The sequence below is a fragment of the Trachurus trachurus genome (genome assembly GCF_905171665.1).
Source record: "Trachurus trachurus genome assembly, chromosome: 10".
In the NCBI taxonomy this organism is placed as follows: Eukaryota; Metazoa; Chordata; class Actinopteri; order Carangiformes; family Carangidae; genus Trachurus; species Trachurus trachurus.
This window is the reverse complement of record NC_139894.1, coordinates 11333540-11354134: the sequence shown is the minus strand read 5'-3', so window position 1 is coordinate 11354134 and position 20595 is coordinate 11333540. Positions and strand designations below refer to the sequence as shown.

At 41.2% G+C, this 20595-nt stretch overlaps 1 protein-coding gene across 1 annotated transcript in view; it reads left to right on the top strand.

Annotated features, from left to right (window-relative positions):
• The window catches only part of pde6a (phosphodiesterase 6A, cGMP-specific, rod, alpha), a gene marked incomplete at its 3' end in the record, with an annotated part of 33730 nt that extends 18862 nt beyond the window's left edge, over positions 1-14868 (top strand). The window contains exons 14-23 of the mRNA XM_083980369.1: positions 579-686; positions 1587-1696; positions 3453-3540; positions 4358-4458; positions 5573-5680; positions 6499-6562; positions 10756-10830; positions 13914-13997; positions 14301-14469; positions 14825-14868. Of these exons, the coding sequence (XP_083836495.1) occupies positions 579-686; positions 1587-1696; positions 3453-3540; positions 4358-4458; positions 5573-5680; positions 6499-6562; positions 10756-10830; positions 13914-13997; positions 14301-14469; positions 14825-14868 (951 nt within the window). The remainder of the gene's footprint in view (positions 1-578; positions 687-1586; positions 1697-3452; positions 3541-4357; positions 4459-5572; positions 5681-6498; positions 6563-10755; positions 10831-13913; positions 13998-14300; positions 14470-14824) is intronic.
• Positions 14869-20595: the final 5727 nt, after the last annotated feature.

The following is a 20595-nucleotide window of genomic DNA, read 5'->3' as shown; positions in this document are numbered from 1 at the left end:
AGACCAGAGGGCGCATTATTCGAGCTGTGCTTTTATTTTGTGAGGGGTCGGTCTGCAGACTCTGGGTCACAGAGAAGAAACTAACAGGAAATAGAGAAAGGAGTTTTCCATGGAGGTTTTTTAATTCCCAATTTCTATTTACAAATATGTCACGGTCAAATTAAATCGGATGACGGATAATGGAAAATGGATAATGATTCGTTTCTGTTTTTCGTTTTGTATTATCAAAGAAAAAAAAAAGGGAAACGGTTCATTCATGGCCGCGAAGTACACAGACCCCCGGAGGTTCACACTTGTTAAAACAGACTCAAAACAATATCTCATCTAAGATGCACTTGAAATAACTCAATAACACACTTTTCTTGTGTTTTTTTAATATCAACATGCAGCGGTTATAAATAAATAATTAATCATACCGATGTTGCAAAGCTAATGTATTTGTCTGCGTTAGATCAGACTCTTCATGTGTCTTTGTGTCGTCAGTTAGTTGGAGCTACTTAGATAATAATAAAAATACTTTTCATTTCTTAAGCGCAGTAATGTTAATGTGTGTGTGTGTGTGTGTGTGATGTCTGCAGGCTCTGGTGAGGTTCATTTACTCCCTGAGTAAAGGCTACAGGTCGATCACCTACCACAACTGGAGACACGGATTCAACGTGGGACAAACCATGTTCACCCTGCTGATGGTCAGACACACAGTCCACCTCCTCGCCATAATTACTCATCAATCCTTCACCTCCTGCTCTCCGTCATTCCCCCTCTTCCTCCTTTCTTCAGTAAATCCTCCTCCTCCATCTCACCACTCATACTTCATCTTTCCTGTCCCCCTTCTCACTATTCTCCTCCTCCTTCATCCCCTCTGATCATTATCTGAAATAGGGACGTCACGATTACTTGTTTTCACAATTAATTGCGGTATTAAACACCACAATTAATTAATCATAAGGATTTCTAAATACCATCACTTTCCAAAAAAGATTATGTTGGAAACACGGAGGCAGATAAGAAGTAAGAAATACTGGCATTTACCTAACGTAACATACAATTGGTAGGAATTTAAAACTTAGCATGTCATTTGTGATAAAAAACAAACAAACTATTAAAATACATTTTGGTATTAATGATTTGAATATTTAAAACACTTCCCCTGGAGGATTAATAATTGGTTATATATTGATAGTAGATACTAATAATAATAATATTTAGTGTACATAATTAGTAATGTAATTATATTTTGACTATTTGATTTTACACATTCATATGTTGTGAAATTAATTAATGCATAATAATCGTAATACCGTGATTGTTTCTCTGACAATAATCGTACAAAGAAAACCTATAATTGTGACATCCCTAATCTGAAATGTTCTGTACGTGACCGCTTGTGTCTGAGCTGTGTTTATATGTGAGAGAGGAGGAGCAAACAGAGGAAATAATGAAGTGCGTCTGTCGATGATAAAAACCAGTCTGGACTGGTCATTAATAAGGAAACAAGTGAGAGAGAAAATCCTGCTCACTTCTTTGTCTCTGCTCTCTCTCCATGTGTGTGTGTGCGTGCGTGCGTGCGTGTGTGTTCATGTTGTCAGACAGGTGATCTGAAGCGTTACTACACAGACCTGGAGTGTATGGCCATGGTGACCGCCGGCCTCTGCCACGATATCGACCACAGAGGAACCAACAACCTCTACCAGATGAAGTAAGAACTGCAGAGGGACAAAGTTAAGGAGGGAGTGTTACAGCTTGTCAGTGAATATCAGGAAAGATATCAGGTTTGATCCCTGAGAGATGGGCGGAGTGAATAAAACCTGATGAGATTTAAATTCCTGGAACGTTACCGTAGGACACTGAATTAAAGCTCATACAGAGACTGAATATAGAGAAGTGTAAGAAAACTAAGTCAGATGCAAGGCAATGGAAATGTATAGCACAGTTCATACACAATAATGAGGACAATTAAAATGAATAATTTAGAATTAAAATAATACATTTTGTGAATGATCAAAATAATGTAACAAATATGAATAGGCTGCAGAAAACAGGGATGTTTTCCACCCAGATTTAAATGAATGAAGTGTTTGAGCCGACTTCAGGTGTTCCACAGGTGAGGAGCATGATGAATGAAAACCACTTCACTCTTCGCGATAATAAGCTTCAGGGTTTGTTAAAGGGATAGTTCAACATTTTGGCAAATTGGCCCATTGACCGAGATGAAGTTGTTTTAGAGGTAAATTCATGGAAAACCACTGATGTGCGTTCCTGTCGAGGGCAGTTTTTTGGCAAGCAGTCTCTGCATTTACCTCTAAAACAACTCTGTCTGGTAACGTTCTGTTATTATCTCATAGCGTGGTGAATGTGCAGGTCACAACTTGTCCACCAGAGCGTTTTGGAGTTGTTGGATTGTGTATTTGATGAGTTTGACGAGGGAAACCAAGAAATCCCATTAGCCTGTGAGCAGCTTGCGGCTCTGCTCCGCCGTTCTAAAAATAGCTTGCGCCGACAATTAAAGGTAACAAACCTACTGCTATGACTATAGGGATTATGGCAATGGGCCAATTTGCCAAAATATTGAACTATCCCTTTAAATCTGTTGCTATTGCTACTTTCCATCGTAGCGTTTACTGTACAAGAGATTATAATACGTCCCCTGAGCAGCTTCTTCTTCAGGATTGAATCAAACAGTGACTCTTTGTTGGACAGTGACAGTGCTAGTTTACAAACAACTGAGATATAATAGAAATAAAATAAAAACAAAATGTTTTCCACCTCTGGATTCAGCTGTTGGATGAACTTTGATAAACAGCTGTTAGTGCTAACACTAGCTATGAAGCTAAAGCCAACCAGAACCATAAACTGAACTAAGTTAAAGTCATGTAGAATGATGAATAACAGGTTTTTCTTCATCACTTGTTGCCACCATGACCCAATTTCAGTGACATTCATTTAAAACTTGTCTCGTTGTTTGAAATCGGACTGTTTGCTCATTCTGTGGGCGTTTAATTGACTCAAAGTGACAGCAGCCACTCCTCCTGCGCACGAGATGAGCTGACCTCAGCTCTTTGGGGCGAAGGAAACGTCACACACCTAGAACATCAATACGCTGATATTGACCAGATCCACCTCCTGCAGCTCTGCTCCACCTGCTGATGGATGAGCTAATGTGAGCCGCCATTAGCCGTGGGCGCAGCGGGCCAGGCCCACCCTGGTTTTAACATGCATGATTTATCACAGGGTAACCTCCCATCATTCTGGGCGTGTGTGTGTGTGTGTGTGTGTGTGTGTGTGTGTGTGTGTGTGTGTGTGTGTGTGTGTGTGTGTGTGTGTGTGTGTGTGTGTGTGTGTGTGTGTGTGTGTGTGTGTGTGTGTGTGTGTGTGTGTGTGTGTGTGTGTGTGTGTGTGTGTGTGTGTGTGTGTGTGTGTGTGTGTGTGTGTGTGTGTGTGTGTTTTGTATCCAGGTCTGGTAATCCTCTGGCGAAGCTTCACGGCTCCTCCATCTTGGAAAGACACCATCTGGACTTTGGCAAGACTCTGCTGAGAGATGATGTACGCTGCACTACACACAAACACACACACACACAAACACACACACAGTGAGAGGGTTGGACACATTAACACCTAAACATCTGTACAGGAGAAAATGATGCGATACAACTGTTCTACAATAAATATAAACAACCTTTTCTCTATAATCCCACCGGAAAACGTGTTTACTTACAGTTACAGTAAATAGAATTGCAGTTAAGATGTTAATAATAATAAATAATAATACATTTTAATTATAAAGCGCTTTTCAAGAACTCAAAGACATACAGGAAGTAAAAAGAAACACAAGAGGCATAGAAAAGCAATAAATCATCAGGGGCATAACAACAATTAAGAATAAAACAGGCAAAACATGTTTTTTTTTTTTTTTTTACAGTTTTTTCTAAAAAAAAAAAAAAAAGTGTAAAAGGTCTTTAACTTAACCGTCCAGTTCAGCAGTGGAAACCCATTTAGCTTCCAACTCATCTTTCTCTGTTTATCTTTTCTAATTTATCAGTTGTGTCACGCATAATTTCTGTCTCATCTGACATCAAAGGGCGTCTGTGTGAGTCTGTGCATGTGTGGTATTCCTATAGTTTAGAGATCAGATGTGCTGCATCAAACGTCATAACACAAAAGACAGAGAAAGACATGATCAAAATGGACTCACCCCACAGGACGGTGGTAAAGTAAAACATCCATAATCTACAGCAGAAAAAACAAAAAAAGGGTTTCTTCTCTCCAACCTAAACCAAACACCAAAACTAAATCTTTGACCCATCACTGTGTCTTTGTTATTCTTCTTACTGACTGTGTTGATGTTCACTTGTGTTTTCAGGCTCTGAACATTTATCAGAATCTGAACCGGCGTCAGCACGACCACGTCATCCACCTCATGGACATCGCCATCATCGCCACTGACCTGGCTCTCTACTTCAAGTCAGTACAAGAGCCTCAAAAATACATCACATTACACGGACTGAATGCGTTTAATTGTTGTGTTTGTTTCATTAAGTATAATTTAAATACAGAAAAAGAGGGGTGCTGTGTAGCATATGCAGAGGCTACAGTCCTCTAAAAAAAGGTTAAAAAGCCCAAAAACTATACTTTAAATACAGAAGAAGTATGAGCTTGGAATGACGTCAGCTCTGAGTTGAGCACTCCCCAGTAGAAAAAACAAACACTGTTCATGTATAAATGGATGAAAATTCACCAATTTCTTGCTTGTAAATGTTGATTTAAATGCAAACAATTTCTAAAGTTTCTAAAAAGCCGTACAAATTTACAATAAAAGCAAGTTTGTAACGAGCCGTTAACCACTGCATGCCATTGTTACTGTAGCATTGTTAGAATTCATATGCCGGGGCTTGTGGGATTTGTCCGACTTCCCGAGTCAGAGATCCGACTTCAAGATTAAAATTCCAACATGTCAAATTGGCACGCACCATAAGTCACACTCCCACCTGGAGTCTGAATGGTAATTGAGCAGCTCCTGCTATAATCTAGCTCGGAGGTCTTCAACAGGGGGTCCGTGACTCCTAATGGGTCCGTGTTGGTGCTGCAGGGAGGTCGCAAGATTTTTGGTTGATTAGACAATTTTTAAATATTTTTTTACATTTATTTTTAAATAAAAACTTAAATTTGAATAGCTGGTCTGTGATTATTATGCAATCGACAGACATTGTTGATACTGGCATTGGTATCAGTTAACAGGGCCCCCTACTCACTCAAAAACATGAATAAATTTGAAAAGCTTACAATTAAATGCACAGTAACAAGGTGCGTTAATACAAGGTACTCAGCCCAGTTTGATAATAAACACAATTTTATACAATATAGTAGGGGGTCCCTGCTCCATTTCTCCATCAGTTTAGGGGTCCTTGGCCTAAAAAAACGTTGAAGACCCTTGTCTTAGTACTACAGTAGCTCTTCTACATCAGCATAAGCTTACCTACACATTCACCTGTAAGTGAGTTATACATACAGCTGTGGTTGTGATGTCATGTGAAGATGAAACAGATGTTCATTGTGTTGTTGTTTGGTTTCTGTGCAGGAAGAGGACCATGTTCCAGAAGATCGTGGACCAATCCAAGACCTACGAGAACTGGAACGAATGGACCAAGTACATGATGCTGGAGACCACGCGTAAAGAGATCGTCATGTAGGCGCGCACACACACACACACACACACACACACACACACACACACACACACACACACACACACACACACACACACACACACACACACACACACACACACACACACACACACACACACACACTCACACTAACAGTTAAAGGGATAGTTCAACATTTTGGCAAATTGGCCCATTTCCATAATCCCTATAGTCATAGCAGTAGGTTAGCTACCTTTAATTGTTGGTGCAAGCTATTTTTAGAACGGCTGAGCCAAGCCACGAGCTGCTCAGAGCTACGCTACGGAGGCTCATGAGATTTCTTGGTTTCCCTCATAATACTCATCAAATACACAATCCAACAACTCCAAAACGCTCCAAAAGTTGTGACCTGCACATTGACCACGCTATGAGATAATAACAGAACGTTACGAGTCAGAGTTGTTTTAAAGGTAAATACAGAGACTGCTTGCCGAAAAACTGTCCCTGAAGGCAATGTGCATCAGTGGTTTTGCATGAATGTACCTCTAAATCAACTCTGTCTCGTAACGTTCTGTTATTATCTCATAGCGTGGTGAATGTGCAGGTCACAACTTGTCCACCAGAGTTGTTGGATTGTGTATTTGATAAGTTTGATGAGGAAACCAAGAAATCCCATTAGCCTGCCTTTTAGCCTCTGCTCCGCCGTTCTAAAAATAGCTTGCACCAACAATTAAAGGTAATGAACCTACTGCTAAAACTATAGGGCTTAAGGCAATGGGCCAATTTGCCAAAATGTTGAACTATCCCTTTAACACAGTTGCATATAAGCAGTTCTATGTCACATGCTCTGTGTCTGCAGGGCCATGATGATGACGGCCTGTGACTTGTCTGCTATCGCCAAACCGTGGGAGATTCAGAGCAAGGTACGAACCTGTGTGATCTCTACACGAGCTCCTTTTCATACTTCACTGTAGTGGCTGTGAAACCACTTCTCCAGCCGCCGCTCCCTGTAATAAGACACACTCGTACACAGGCTCCAGGAGAGAGAGAGAGGGGCGGGAGTCAGTGATAAAGTAGACAGAGAATGACATTTTGTCAGCGCTGCCATTTCTCTCAGTGGCGTTCAGCAGTGATTCCTGACGGCCCCATGCATCAAAAGCAACCCGCTGCTTTTCATTCCCCTCATTACGGCCTGGCAGGCTCAGCGTTTTACTTCAGTAAAGTATGTAATATACACGTTGCCATCCAGCCTCCACACACAGGAATATCAATATTAACAGGAGGTATCGGCGCCTGCTCAACAGGCCCTGCTGGAGGGTCGTTCTTTACCTTTATTTGTTTGCAATTGACTGGGAACATGAGCTCTTTGTCAGCGATGCCTGCTCTGCATCCTTAAACACACACACACACACATATGCTGCAGACACATTGCAATTCCACTGTAGCCATAATAAAAAAAAAAAAACAGCACTGGTAATTTAAAGCACGGAAAGATGAGCTTTTGTTTCATACATCACATGTTGACAGAGGAGAAATTGGAGTCGTCAGATTATTTTATCCTTCTAAAGCCGCAAAAATAATCTGAACTGAGAGAGAAATAAAATCACAGGTTCCATGTTTATTATCAGAGTCGTGTCCAACCTGTAACGAGGGGTCACAATGGGACGTAGCTTCATTTTCAAGGGTCACGAGCTAAAAGTGTTTGAACCACTGATTCAGAAAATGAGAAGTAGCTCTGTGGTCTTTACGGCTCGCATTGTTAAAGAGGATATTTCTTGGTTTCTCAGGCTCATGTTGTCGCTTTCATAGAAAATAGAGAACATAACCTAACTCCAATAGTTTTTCCACCAACTTCACTTTTCTGATGGTCTGATTTTCATGGCCATCTCACAAAAGTCCAGGTAGAAGTGAGTGTGAATACAAGACACAACCCGTTGCCCTTTAAGTTTCAAATTTGAACAGATAATTAGAATTTGAATATTAATTTGTCCCATATTGAAACATATGAATATATTAATTTAAGCAGTTAAATGATCATTAACCTGGTATTCTTCATGGTGTAATGTGACAGACTCATAAATACCAGTCTGTTCTTCTTCAACTTTGTATTAGAGTCACAGTCTTAACCTGGCTGCACTGCTCCTGATTGACACCCAGGAAATCTAAACTCAGACTAGTTTTAGGTCACATCCTGTTTATACAGAGCCATATAAAATATTAACCATTTTCTTCTCTGAGGTCAGCGAGTACTTGACGTCTGACAGGAAACAGTTCATCCTTGACTTCAAGTGAAAGTTTTGCACCAGTAGAAATTCCCCCGAGGGAACTGAGATATTGTATCAATGGAAATGGACGGAAAGACAACCGAAAGACAACACGCCTCCGGCTCCGACTGTCACTGGAGCAGAGACATAAATGAATATTATTCCCATACGACCGGTTAGAGGAGAGGAGAGGTCGGTGTGAGTCTCTGGTTGTGACCAAATAATATTTTGGCCACAACTTTTAGTGCAAAAAATATTAGCAACGGTCACACAAACACAACGATGAGATAATGTTCAAACACCTATTATTATTCAAACTGAAGTCAATCAAACGAGTCAGGTGCTGGTAGGCAGCAGGAACATCCAACATCAACTTGAAATAGACCAACCACAGCACACTGACTTAGACTTTACTGTTTATTAGGAGCAAACAACGAGTTTCGCAGGTTCGCCTCAGGAGACTGCCAGAGCAAAATGCCAATTGGTCGCATGACCCATAATTGTCCAAATCCCAGTTTTTTGTTTTTTACATATGCAAAAAGGAATGAAATAGACACTATACAGTGTACAAGACAATATAAATATATAAAAACATCATTGCAACTATCATGGTTGGTGTGATTTTAAACAATCTAATCAAGAAGGGTGCAAGAACTCTATAGCTGCATTTACATGCAGTGTTTTCCTCAATCTGAATCTGAAAACAATCAGATTAAATGAATCTTATTTGATCTGTATACATGAACGCTAAATAAAACGACCCAAAAAAGTCGCTAGATTTGTCGTTAGTCGCTTTTGACCAAAAAACCCCCCGCCAGAATTAGATCAACCAAATCCACTCTATTCAGCCGTTTACATGCAGCAAGAAGCTGATTATCAATCGGCATAGACTACCAGTAAGGTGTTTACATTTTGAATCAGATTGACCTCTTAATCTGATTGTAAATAGGATTTTTGGACCCATGTAAACGCAGCTTATGTTATTACTATATACTGTATATGTATATATATTTTGGCATAGACTCATGTGACCAATTGGCATTTAAACACACCTGTTAATGCTTTAGCCATACCTTGAGGCGAACCTCGACAACCCTCAAAGCGAAACGCGTTGTTCGCTCCTAATAGATAGTATACGTTTTTTTTTTTGTTTTTTTTTAAGTATATTTTTTGGGCTTTTCATGCCTTTATTAGATAGGAAAGTTCGGAGTGTGACAGGAAATGGGAGGCATGACATGCAGGACAGGGCCAATCGACGCGGGACTCGAACCGGGGCTGCCTGCAGCGAGGACCACAGCCTCCACACATGGGGCGGGTGCTCTACCAACTGAGCCAAACACCGCCCTGATAGTATAAGTTTATGTCAGTGTGCTGTGGTCTGTCCATTTCAAGTTGATGTCACCCATTGTGTATTACAGATGTTTACTCTACAGTCTCTCAAACACCTGCAGTAACCACCACCTGATGTTCGGACAAACTTCAGCAAGTTAACTGATATAAAAATAAGAGTTTTCAGTCTTATTTCGACTTCCGCTCTGTTGCTTCTTCTGCTTGAACAAATTAGGATATTCCACCTTCATTTTTTTTGGCAGATACATTTTTTTTAGTTCGATTTCACCTTTGTCTGCACCTGGTGAGTCAGCTCCACATCCCACACACGCTGTCAGGATATCTATCTGCAGCAGCACCCGTCCTCCTGTGAATTGGGCTCTAAAAGTAGTTTGATGACTAACTCCTCTCCTAAAAGGTGAATTCCTCCCTGAATACAGCAGCTACATATCGTAGCTGTCAAAACGAAGCCGTCCATATTAAGGTTTGCATCAAGAGACTTGCAGCTACTTGATACCAACACTTAATTTAAGCAAAGGGAATCTCTGCTCGTGGGAAATGAGTCTCTATTACAGCGGGAGTTTGTGATTTAAGTCGATAAGACGACTGCGTTCTTACATAAAAATCATCAAAGTGCTGATAAAGTCACTCAGATGTTTATTGATGATAGGAAGACCTCACTGAGACAAAAGCTGGAGCTGATCTGTTCCTCATAACATATTCCACTGACATTTTCATGGCTGGTACTTTTTTTTTTTTTTTTTTTTAGTTACTCAGTTCTGCTTCCCACGCACACTGAATATCTGTCTACAGCCTGTCACAGCCTCGTGGCAATTGTTCCCTCCAAACTGGCTTGATGACTAGCTCTTTCTAAAATGAGTTTTTTTGTTATTTTTCTTTTCTTTCTTTCTTTTTTTTTTTTTTTTTAGCCTAAATGCAGAATTCACATATTATTCATCAGATCACGCGTTTCGCTCCATTTTAGCTTTGCGAGGGGCAAGACAAAATAAGCTTTCATCTCATCAAGGCACAAAAAGCCTGAAACTGCCTCGTGAGCAGTGAACAAGATTCTCATTTATTGAAAACTGTAAAAGATTTATAGGATGATGTTTAAGGAGATGTACAGGAGCTTTTCCTCCGCAATAAAACACTGTGCTCCAGTGGCTGCTTTGTGATAAAGGTAGATGTTTGTATTAAAGCTCCATACAGTATAAAGGTAGATGTCTGTGTTAAAGCTCCACACAGTATAAAGATAGATGTCCATGTGTAGTGTGATTATAAAGCAGCTCTAGGTTCTATATTAATACCGTAAAAGTATCAAAGCCTCAGTCCACAGAGAAATGCACACTGCCTGTATTCAGAAACTGAGCCTTAAAACCAGCCGTCAGGACTTCCTGTCACTTTGTGATGTCACAACAAAGCAGTCACTGAGCCCCGCCCACCTGGTCCCTCCATTCAACACTTGCATGATTTTGTTTCATTGAGTGTTTTAACCAAAAAATCTGCTTTGTTTGTCCCTGTAGGTGGCGCTGGCTGTGGCTGCAGAGTTCTGGGAGCAGGGAGACCTGGAGAGGACGGTCCTGGAGCAGCAGCCTATTGTAAGGACACAGTAGGATTTAGTGGGATTAAGAGAGATGGGAACATTGGACCCAGGTGTGAAGGTTCAGTTGGAGGCAGTGCTGCTGCTGCTGCTGTTCCATTTCTGACCTTTGACCTCAACAGGAGGACGTCCTTTAGAAAGTCGGTCAAGATGAATGACTGAATTAAACAGAGCTTGAGGTTTGAAGACAGATGGAATTTCCCAGGCTGATGTGGTTTTCTGTTTGTGGGTTTAGTTTGGGGTCAGAAACACTAAAACACACAAAAAAATACTCTTATTATGGAAATGTTTAATAGTTTTATTTATTTTAAATCCCAAAGTTTCATCAGTATACTATGTACAGTTACTGAAGTTACTTTACCTTTAACCATAGATTACTGTGGCCCTGTTCAGCCTGGTAGTTACATCTGATTACAAGGAGTAAGTTCAGATGTGACTGCACCCAGGAAGTACTGAGGTGTGATTTCATATATTTCACTGTAGAGCTGAGTGAGATCCGATCACAAATGATCGATCATTTGCATATGGAGACGCATTTTTAAATCCAGGTGTCAACAGTCATGTTAATGTAAATTTGAACAGGGCCGTATAGTCTCATCAAGAGTCTGCAGCAGAAGGTGAAAAATGAGCCGGTTTGTCTGGAACGATCCCTTCATGATGACCTCAATCATATGATCAATTTAATGTCAGTAATCTGGACAGACGCAGACATGATGCTGGAGTTTGAAATAGGTAATGATGCATATCAGTTCTCCAGCAGTCGTCAAAAAATATCTGCTCATCTGCGTAATTAGATTTCCATATCTTTTCTTTTTTTTTTTTTTTTTTTTTTTGGATCGGCTTGTGCCAGTAAGACGATGTTCGAGAGGAGGAGAAAGAGGATTTGGTGGGAGGACACAGGAATCATGGGAATTACAGCGAGACAGTGCAGCAGTCGTCTGTGTTTCACTTTAGGATGGAGAGCGGGAAGGACGGGATGAGAGAGCAGGAGGACAAGAGACAGAGACGCAGCTGGAAGACGAAATGAAAAGACAGATTCGGTTCCCCGTGGCGTCGGTGTTGAGCGATGTCGGGGCCATTATGTGGAGCACTGATACAGAAAGAGCGGTGACTGTGGCCCCGGCTCGCCTCGGCCGACCGTCTCTCTCCGTCTCTCTCTCTGCCACCGTCTCTCTCTCCTGCTGTGTTTCATTCCCTCGTGTCCTTGAGACACTTCAAGTGTGAGAAGCACCATCCCACTCTCTCTCTCACCTCGCACTGCTCTGAATTTAATAGCATCAGTCAGCAGGGAAAACTTTTCATTTTGATCAGTTTGTATTTCCCCAGCAGTGGATGATGTGAGTCACTGTGGTCTGACAAGGAGGAAGAAAAAAAAAAAAGAGTTTGCAGAGGCTGTAACACTTGATCAATTTTATCAGGAAATGTAGGTGGGCAATTTTACCAGCAATTACAGTCGGCACAGTTCTGACAGCCTTTCACAGTCTGGTGTGCTGCTCACACTGCTCCACAGCAGCAAGCACGGTGAAGCTCATATGACTTCACATGGTTTGTTCAGGAAGGACAGACTGAGGAACGACTTCCCTCTTGTCTAAAGGAGACTCTTCAGGTTTCAGGCTCCGAATCGACGCATCTAAACATTTAAATCTCTGGATGAATCAACAGTTTTCTCAGTGAGGATGAGCTCACATTTCTGAAAAAGGCCTTTGTCAGAGGTCAGAGGTCAGAGTCAGCTCTAGAGCAGCTTCACTGAGGCTGGAACAATATCAGAGGCCCTGAAGTTAAATCAGTCGAATACATTTGATACTAAAAGTAGATACTTAAACTAAAAGTTGAATTTTCAGCAGGGCGACATCAAAGCTAAAAGACCAGCTGTTGGATCGATTCATATGATGGATGACGACTGTGATATTTAAAAATTGAAATATTTAAATATGATAATAATAACAATAATATATATTTTTTTTTTTAAATGATATTGTGTAAATAACTCAAATGATATTACACCTTTGTCATTCACTGTGAAGTGTAGCTGTTCTTTTTGTGTGGTTACTGTCACAAACACTACACTAAACTATCCTCTACTACTGTACCGTACTAGAATTTGACTCTTTTGCTGAAAGAAAAAACAAAACACACAATAACCAAATTGACTTAAATTATTATTATTTATTATCATTAATAATTTCTTACATTTTTTGAAAGATATTACAATATTATAAATCTCTTTGGTTGCAATAATTGCATAGTCTAATTCTGACAGCCATAGATTCACACACTGTGTTGTGGTGTCTTGTCCCTGTGTAGAGCTTAACACATAGTTTCAGTTAAAACAGAAGTGAGTGGTCCGGTCGTTTTCGCTAATGCTGCGTTCCAGGCAGGCTTTTGAAATCGTAAATTACAGCTTCAAGTCACAACTTACGACTTTGTAGCGTTCCAGGCAACCCACTCATGTTTTGCCGACCTGTTTTACCGGTGAAAGTCACTATAACGGCCACTCGTAACTTCCGACCGGTGAACTCGTACCAGATCGAACTGGTACGACTTCACGGTCGGAAAAATACGAGTTTCCTTGAACGCACCATAACAGTCCTCGTCGCTACGTCACCACATTCACGGCGTTCCTTGGCTGCACACACAGCCCTGCATGCCGTTCTCTCTCCTCATTGGATAAAAACTGTAGGATACGATAAATGTTTTCTCTTCGGCTCAGAGCAGAGCAGAGGGACTGAGAGACCCGTGTTTCAGACCAAACACTCTATGTAAGTGATTGCTGTCGGAAGATATAACTATTTAAGACTTATATGAACACAAATATATCACTCACTTCTGCTTTAAGCTTAGAAATTGATTGATTTATCAGATCAGTCTATTAGATGAAGTGGGAACCAGGTGGTGAAGCAGCTTCTGTTACAGCTACAATATAAATGTGTTTTAAATGTTTTTAAATGGCAGTTGAGCAGCAGATAACAGAACATCAGTATCGGTGCTACAGTATCTAAAGCTAAAGTAGCACAGCGGTGATGTCATCGTACTTTGCATGAGTGTTTTAACCATGTCTGTCTCCTTCTCTGTCTCCTCCAGCCCATGATGGACAGACACAAAGCAGCAGACCTGCCGAAGATGCAGTGTGGTTTCATCGACTTCGTCTGTGCTTTTGTGTACAAGGTCAGACACACAACACACATACACAAAAACTAACACACACCACCAAGTAACTTTAAGTCAAACACCTGCCACTGGCTAACAGAGATTAAAAGCAGCTTGATATCGACTTTATTTTAAGAGCTGCGTAACTTTATTTCAAGATGGTTCGGATGTACAACTGGATTATCATAATTAACTTTGTTCGCACCATGTGAGACTGATTAGTTAGTGTCGTATCTCTGATTTAATAAATCTAACAAAGCCGCATCGATCCGCCGTGATTTGATTGTTGTCGACTTTCCCTCCTCTCCTCCCGCTCGGCAGGAGTTCAGTCGCTTCCACGTGGAGATCACTCCGATGCTGGACCGCCTGCTGAACAACAGGAAGGAGTGGAACGCCAAGAAGGAGGAGCACGAAGCCAAACTGGCCGAATTGGAGGCGGACAAGAAAGAAAAGGAGGAGGCGGCTGAGAAAGCTGTGGCAGCCAGACAAGGTAGGAGGCCCTCAGACATGTCAACACACACACACACACACACACACACACACACACACACACACACACACACACAAACAATGCTTCACTCTCTCCATTTTCATGTGGGATGATGCCTTTGAGCCCAAACAGTCCATGTGCCAGTGTTGAAGTGCCACTTGGTGCAGGGACACAAAGAAGTACTTTTGTTTGAATGCATTTCTTTTAATGATGCAACTTTAAATCCTGGAAAAATAACTCAATCTCTGTTTTTCCTTCCTTCCTTCCTTCCTTCCTTCCTTCCTTCCTTCCTTCCTTCCTTCCTTCCTTCCTTCCTTCCTTCCTTCCTTTTTTCCTTTCTTCCGTCCTCCTGCAGCAAGTGCAGCCCAGTCAAATTCGAAGACCTGTATTCTCAGCTAGAGAGGACACAATAGCGCCACCTTGCTCACTACGTGGTTCTGGTCCAACACTGGATTTCACCTCAAGAGTTTTATTCCTGTTTCCTTTTCTTTCTTTTTTTTAAACTCCAGTTTACTGAGAAGAGTCTCTCTCTTTACTGCCACTTCTTCCGTCTGCACTGCTTCTACCTGTCCATGCTTTTCATACTGTATTACTCTGTAGATGCACTGGGCTTTATTGTGCGTTCGGATGTTTGTGGGAAGAATGAACATCTAACATTCGACAGTCAGTTATACCATCTGTAAATCAAAACCTGGCAGACCGACAATAAAGAAACATGGACCCTGTCGAACTATTAGGAAGCATCTTGCGTTGATAATGTTCAGATGGCAACTGGACTGGTAAATGTCAGCAGCTACCTGCACCTGCACATCTGGACCAATGTGGTGGCAGTAGCAGCTGCCTAGAGGAGTGTGCTATACTGTAGAACATATGGAGCAGACATGGTTACAGCAGCACACAGTCTGTTGAGGAGATAAAGGGTTAAAACATGCAAATCATCAGTTTGCATGATTTCCATTTAGAGTTAACCGCAGATGAAACCTTCACTGAATAATCACAGGTGAGCTCAGATATCACCTGCTCTAACATGTTTGTACTGGGTCAGAGTGAGGATGTTGGAGACTGAAAAAGTGTTGGGGAAGCAAATATATATTTACTTTTCTATATTATTATTGTGAGCTATAAAGAGGACAAAAGGCAAAAAAAAAAAAAAAACATTTAAGAAATGGATTCGTTGGAGGGGAAAGACAGGCTCCAACTCTGGTTAATGACGTTCATCACCAGGTGTTTCCATAGCATCCATGAGCCTGCAGTTATTTTATATTTCCGGCTCAGGCACTAATGTGACATTAGTTGTGTTGACGTGTTTGTCTCAGCTTTTAGATGAAACCCTGAAGATACATGTTGAAGAAGCTCGACCTCTGTGCTACACCGTGTATTAAAGTGTGTAACCAGATGCTTCCTAGCGTTTGTGTTGTACGAATCTAACACTTACAGACAGCTGTGCAGAAAACGACTGCAGATCAACCGAGATGAAACTGTGTGAGGAGTCACTAATGGCTCAATCACACAGTGTGTCGCTGTTGCTGTAGTTAGTGAAGAGCAAATGGGAAATTGCGTAAGTCATTTTGCAGAGATTAGTAAAGATGCTATTTTCATACTGACTAACACTGGTGTCTGTGTTTTTACTCAGCTGTGTGTGGTAGTTTTGTCTCTGTCTGGTGTCTACACATTCTTTTATGTTGCCTGCTTCTGTGCAGTTTTATTACTTTAAACAACAGAGTTTGCATTTCAGCAGTAAACACTTGCCTTTCCACATAAATGTTATATTTGATCACACTTTTGTAATCATTTCTTTTACTTTCTCTTTTCTCTGCATGGTTCCTCGTCTCTTGCTGCACTTTCATTAGATTCTCCAGAGCAGTGGTTTGCAAACTTTTTTTTACATCAAGGACCCCTAAGTGGACACAAATTTGACCACGGCCCCCCCATTGGTCAAAATTTTTAGACAAATACCAGAAATTCACAAATATTTGTCCTGAGACTGAGCAATGTTACTTTTTTTAGTCAATGTATGTTAAAATTACTGCCAATTTTTGGAAAAATTTCAAGAAATCTCTGGGAAAAAAAGTAATATTTCTGGAAAAAAGTAATATTTATGGGGTAAAAAAAGTAATATTTATGGGGGAAAAAAGTAATATTTCTGGAAAAGAACGTAATATTTCTGGGGGAAAAAAGGAAAATTTCTGTTAAAAAAATGTGGTAAAATCTTGGGGAAAAAGTTGGGGACCCCCTTGAATCCTCTCATGGACTCCTTGGGGTCCCCGGGCCGCACTTTGAGAACCACTGCTCCAGAGAATCTGTTTTGAAAAGTTTCCTTCTTTGTGACTTTTCTTTTTTGAGAATTTACGACCCAGAAAACATCTGACTGACAGCCCTGTGGAGGTGCTGGCCACATGTTGTGCCAAAATGTATTTCCTCCTCAAGTTACGGGTTTCCCGCTGGTGGTAAGCATCAATTTCACACCAGGAGAGAAAACGCCAAAATTTAAAAGCTTCCCTCCCAAACTACAGATGTCGATTGATTCCACAGAAGCCGTCGGGCTGTGCATTAATCTATGGGTGTTAAGATTCTGGTTCTTCTCCTGTAGCTGTATTTCAAAACTCAGAAAAAACTGATTTATAGCTAAATAAGGTTGAGGCAAAAACTGGATTTGATACGGTTTATAGTTGTTGTTTTTTTAGATCTGGTATAGGCTACATATTGTTAATGTTAAAACAGTTTTAATTTCTATATTCAAGATGTAATAAGATGTAAGATGTAATGAAATAATAGTCAAATGTAGATGTCTAACCACCTTTTTCTGTATTTTAAAGAAGATGTTTCAGTGTCTCCTGAGCCACCAATTACCAAATCTGTGTTTACTGGGAGCAACTCACTCCTGACCTAAAAGTAGGACACACACACACACTGTGAAATTAGAGGAGAAACAAACCCTGGCACCACATGGTCCTTCTCCCTCTGCATGATTTCTACGGTATTTATCTTTACAGCATTTCAGAATTCAAACAGACGTGTAGGTTTACTAAAAACATTTTCAAAAAGTAAGCAGAAAGTTTCAGTGTCTGTAGCACTGATGCAGGATCGCTGCATAAACAACAACTTGCACAACAGCTGACGGAGTATTAATATCTGTCAGCTGCACCATCCATGTAAATGTGTTTCCATGTACACACATTAATGAATTCTCCCACCTAGAGGCATACATAATACTGTTATAAAACACAACATGACACCAGAGTGCAGATAATGAATAGAGAAGGAGGTGAGGTGGGTGAGGGGGGGCAGCTATATTCAACACCATCCCTCCCTCCCTCATTCACACGCTGTAGTAATATAATAATAGCCACGGATACATAACCTAAGTGTGTCGTCATTGGTGTGTGACGTAAGTCCCCATGACGTAAGGGCGTGTTGGGAGCTCAAAGGATTGCCGTATACGGTTGTGATGATCAGCAGAGCTTGTAAAGCTTGGCTCTGACGCAGGGACAACCCGTGACTGCAGAGAGAGAGAGAGAGAGAGAGAGAGTAGAGAGCGGCAGCTGCAGTACACCCAGAGAGCCTGCAGGAAGGGAGCTTTAGCCTCATTCTAGCAGGGATCGGGGGCAGTCGTGACTGCAGAGCTGCCAGCCTGCAAGCCACAGCACAGAGAGAACGATGCAGGACTATTTATAGACGACTATATGCATGTGTCGGCTGCAGTTTCTAAGCAGAGGAAAGTCACTTGACTCGTTTGTCCCAGAAGTGCATTCTCATCAGCGTCGGTGGGGCGATGCAACATTCAGCTGCTGCTGCTGCTGAGTGCAGCACAGGAATTCACATGAAATCCTTCCATCACATCACCTGAGTGCAGCAGCAGCAGCAGGATTATCTTCAGCAGCTTCTTTTTGTGTCAAACTCTAGACATCCACCTTTTTGTTTCCTCTTAAATATTAAATATTTCACACTGTCAAACAAAATCATCTGGATTTGACCAATACGTTCATAATAATCTTTATTACTAGAGCAGTTTTCAAAAGCTACTTCAGAACAAAAGCAAGAAACTAAACAGAGAAGACAAACATGTATAAAACTAATAGAGTCAAAATAAAAGAAGGGAAAGTACAAGTAGAAAAAGCTCTCCAATAAAAGAGATGATGGACTCTGACGCTGATCTGATTTCCTCAGGCAGATTATTCCCGACTGCAAAAGCTCTGTCCTCTTTAGTTTTTACTCTGAAACAGACAGAGGAGTTTTTTTTCTTGTGAGAATCTCAGGGTGAAAACCGATGAGAGTGGAACTAGAGGGTCGGATGTAAAGAGGAGAGAGGCCACAGACAGATTCAACAGTCAGCAATAAAATACTAAAATCTGTTCTCAAACACACTGTCTGGGAGCCAGTTTAAAGAGTGAAGGGTCAAAGCTCCTGCTGCGGGTTAAAAGCAGCAGAGCTCTGAATCTTTAGAAACCTTCATCATCTATATGACCTCCATCAGACACGTGTGATGAAGGTCCAGCACCAAAACAACCGCTCAGACGGTGCGTGGGTTTTTTAAACTGCCAAAACTTTTATATAAAGGTCGACTGAAAGTATAGGAGCCTGCTCAGGCTTTTTGATCAAAGTTCTGAAATAATCAGGGACACGACCATCAAGGAGAAACATCAAGGTGAGTTTCTTTATGGGGTATTAACCCATTTTATTTTGTACAGTCTTTATTGAGTGATATATTGAGTGAAATTATAAATATTAATTAAATATTATTTGTCACGTATGCCTGAAACATCTGATAAAATAAAATAAACATTATGTACAGTATGATAGAAAAACAAAATAACATTGCAGCTGCATTATTTCAATAATATTGATTATGTGGACCAGACTGTATTGATATTGCCTGTTGGGCTGCTGTCGACATCATTGGGGACGTAGTAGTCTGGTGAGAGTGAATAACCTTTATTTGTCACTGGACAGCTGAGGGTCCAGTGTCCAGTCATGTGATGTCATATCATCTGTATAAGTCCCAGCTGTGCAAGAATCCTGATCTGAAATGTATAAAGTGTAAGATGATGAGAATGTGGCTTTAGAAAAGTTTGGCAACACGTTTCAGCAGCACATGCAGATTAGTGCAGTTTTGAAAACGTCTCAACCTGGATTTACATAAAACATAAAAACAAACTTTAGCTCGGCTCAACACCAGGAACTGGAACAAACAAACAGGAGATGTGAGGTTGAGGGTGGGCGGCGGTGTCTTGTCCTGCTGTCCCTGTCAGACTTAAGCTGAAGCTCATGGGGACGACACAGTGTGTGTGTAATAACTCTGCACTGCACTGCAGAGCAGCTCTGTTTGCTGCAGTCACGACTGCCCCATAGAAACAACCAAACAGAGGACAGCAGGACAGGAAACGGCTGACAGGATGATTTCTAATCGTCTGCTTTCTCCTCTGGCTTTGAGCTGAACAATTAATCACTAAAGTTGGAGAAAAAAAACAAGTTGGGGCTTTACAAATTGGCTGCATTGACTGGAGATCTGTGGAACCACACATGAATAAACGACTGTGGAAGTTTATAATGTGAGGCGAGCTAATCAGGGACCTCTTGCTTTAACTGATGCATCCTAATGCAACAGCCTCACAGTGTCTCCTCCCTATAGAAAGGTCATGGTATGTTCTAATGTCTTGGCAGAAGCAAAGGTTTATAGACTGTTTGCTGTGTTGCTATGAGCCACTGATCCCGTCTATAAAAATGTGTTAGCTGTGTTTGCATTCTCCAAAGTAAAAGGAGCTGCAGGCTCCACTTCTTGTGCTGCTTGTCACAGATTCTGTTTGCGATATCCATGGACCGAATCTCCAGCATCTCGCCCAACGAAGGGAGAAGGTTCACGCTCTCCTGACCTCAGGGGTTGTATCTCTGCTTTCTGCAAATGATGTAGCTCTGCTGGCTTCACTGGACTGTGTCGGTGGAGGGCGGTTAAAGTGTGAATCAGCTGGATTGAGGGTCAGTTGTATAAGGCTGTGCTACAATAGGATAGGGAGGAAGTTTCTTCTTTCTCTGGAGAAAGAGATTAAATGTTTTGGAGTCTTATTCCCAGTAGAGGGAACAATGTCACTTGAGATTTTATTGCAGCAGACTGTCAATGGTCAAACAAAT